At 48.0% G+C, this 1,796-nt stretch overlaps 1 protein-coding gene across 1 annotated transcript in view; it reads right to left on the bottom strand.

The window, feature by feature from the left end:
• Positions 1 to 294: 294 nt before the first annotated feature.
• Positions 295 to 1,796, bottom strand: part of LOC113205753 (leukocyte surface antigen CD53) — a 23,586-nt gene continuing 22,084 nt past the window's right edge. Inside the window, exon 5 of the mRNA XM_026421499.2 lies at positions 295 to 474. Within this exon, the coding sequence (XP_026277284.1) occupies positions 415 to 474 (60 nt within the window). The 3' untranslated portion in view covers positions 295 to 414. The remainder of the gene's footprint in view (positions 475 to 1,796) is intronic.

Genomic DNA, 1,796 nt, shown 5'->3' with positions numbered 1-1,796 from the left:
AGTAGTAGTAGTAGTGGTAGTAGTAGTAATTGTAGTATTGAAGAAAACATTTCATTAAGATGGATACAGAGTTCACTAAACGCGAGCGTGATTTTCACGCCAGGCGTGATGAAAGTCGGTTCCTGATTGGCTGCGTGAAGCTTACGAATCGTGAAAAATCACGCCCGGCGTGAAAATCACACTTGCGTTTCGTAATCTCTGTATCCACACTTAGCTGTTAAGTAAATGTTTAAATTGTATGCCTAGTTGGTGCACTTTCTACGTTCTTTCCGCATCAAGCCTATATGACACAAATAAAAAAAAATGCATTTTTTATTTCGGTTGGTAACAGATATGGGGCTGAAATCAGCATACGATAGATCTTTGGTCTTAAATAAATCCCTCCCTTCGGACACAGTTTTAATGGTCGATTGTTTATCTGGAAAGCTTTTTGATTTCACCAGCCAGAGCCAAAGCAAACCAAACTCCAATAACCTGCAAATAAAAAAGAGGTTAAAACGGGCGCTCAAAAGGAAGCATAGGGTCCTATGAGCCACTGATGGAAACCGCTGTTAAGTTGTTGGTCGGGTGGTTATTCGAAACTGAACCTGGGCTTACTATGAGCGATTCAACAGGTGTGAGCGGCGGTTAAACTTTTTAATAAAATTATTCGAAATCAACAGTAATCGCTTAATCTAAGCGGGAAAATAGTGGAACTGGCACAAGTTAGTCGAAACAGGCTTTTTTTACCACTAGAAAACCCAAGGAATAAATATAAGAGGACCGGAATCACTGGGAATTTAGTATTTTGGGAATCATGTGTACACTTCAAAAAGGAGTTATTGCCCCCTCGAGGCGTTAGTAAAATAGTGCCTTTAGAAAAGCGCTCTTGCCCCCCAAAAGTCAAATTTTGGGCACAAATCGTGCCTCTACAAAGGCACTAGTGCAGTAGCACCCCTAAAAATTCAATAACCAGGGGTGCTATATTTTATCATTCCCTTTGATTCGAATGCGAATAGCTCTTTACTTTTGCCTGGTATTGGCAAAGGCTCATGGTTGCCCTGGGCTGGCTCACGGGACCCCGCTTTTACAGAGCTTTGCTAAAATCTCTGCCATTTTAATACTAAGAGTGCTACCAATTCGACATGAGTATTTTTAGAAAGAACAACCCGAGTGGAGCTGCGTATTGTGGGCCCGTTGCACCGTCGTCGTTTTTGCGTGAGGACGCCGAGACGACCTGGTGAGTTTCTAGCGATGGCGATCGAACGAGTTAGTGACGAGATGGTGACCTGGGTACGGTCGCCGCTTGGTCACCTCCTGGTCACACCTCTCGTCACTCCTCCGGTATCCGAATGGTCCCCAATCCGCCACTCCCCTGTTACACCCTCGTCAACATGTCGTCACCCTCGAGAGACGACGAAGAAAAGCAATCGCCGCCAGTGGGACTCGAACAGCTGACCCAGACCCACGGCGCGCCGCCGGTCTGCAGCTCGAAGCCACTCGGCCACTCACATCCCTACAGAGAGAGGAAAGAAGCGCCGGAGCACACCCTGATGCCCGCCGGGTGACCACATAGTGACGAGATAGTGTCGACTTTTGCAGCGTGCGAGCGTCAGGTGTGTTCCAGCGCTTCTTCCCTCTCTTTGTAGAGATGTGAGTGGCCGAGTGGCTTCGAGCTGCAGACCGGCGGCGCGCCGTGGGTCTGGGTCAGCTCTTCGAGTCCCACTGGCGGCGATTGCTTTTCTTCGTCGTCTCTAGAGGGTGACGACATGTTGACGAGGGTGTAACAGGGGAGTGGCGGATTGGGGACCATTCGG

The sequence above is a fragment of the Frankliniella occidentalis genome, unplaced genomic scaffold (assembly GCF_000697945.3).
Source record: "Frankliniella occidentalis isolate FOCC.00 unplaced genomic scaffold, Focc_3.1 Scaffold26, whole genome shotgun sequence".
Taxonomy (NCBI): Eukaryota; Metazoa; Arthropoda; class Insecta; order Thysanoptera; family Thripidae; genus Frankliniella; species Frankliniella occidentalis.
This window is presented reverse-complemented; position numbering and strand designations above follow the sequence as displayed.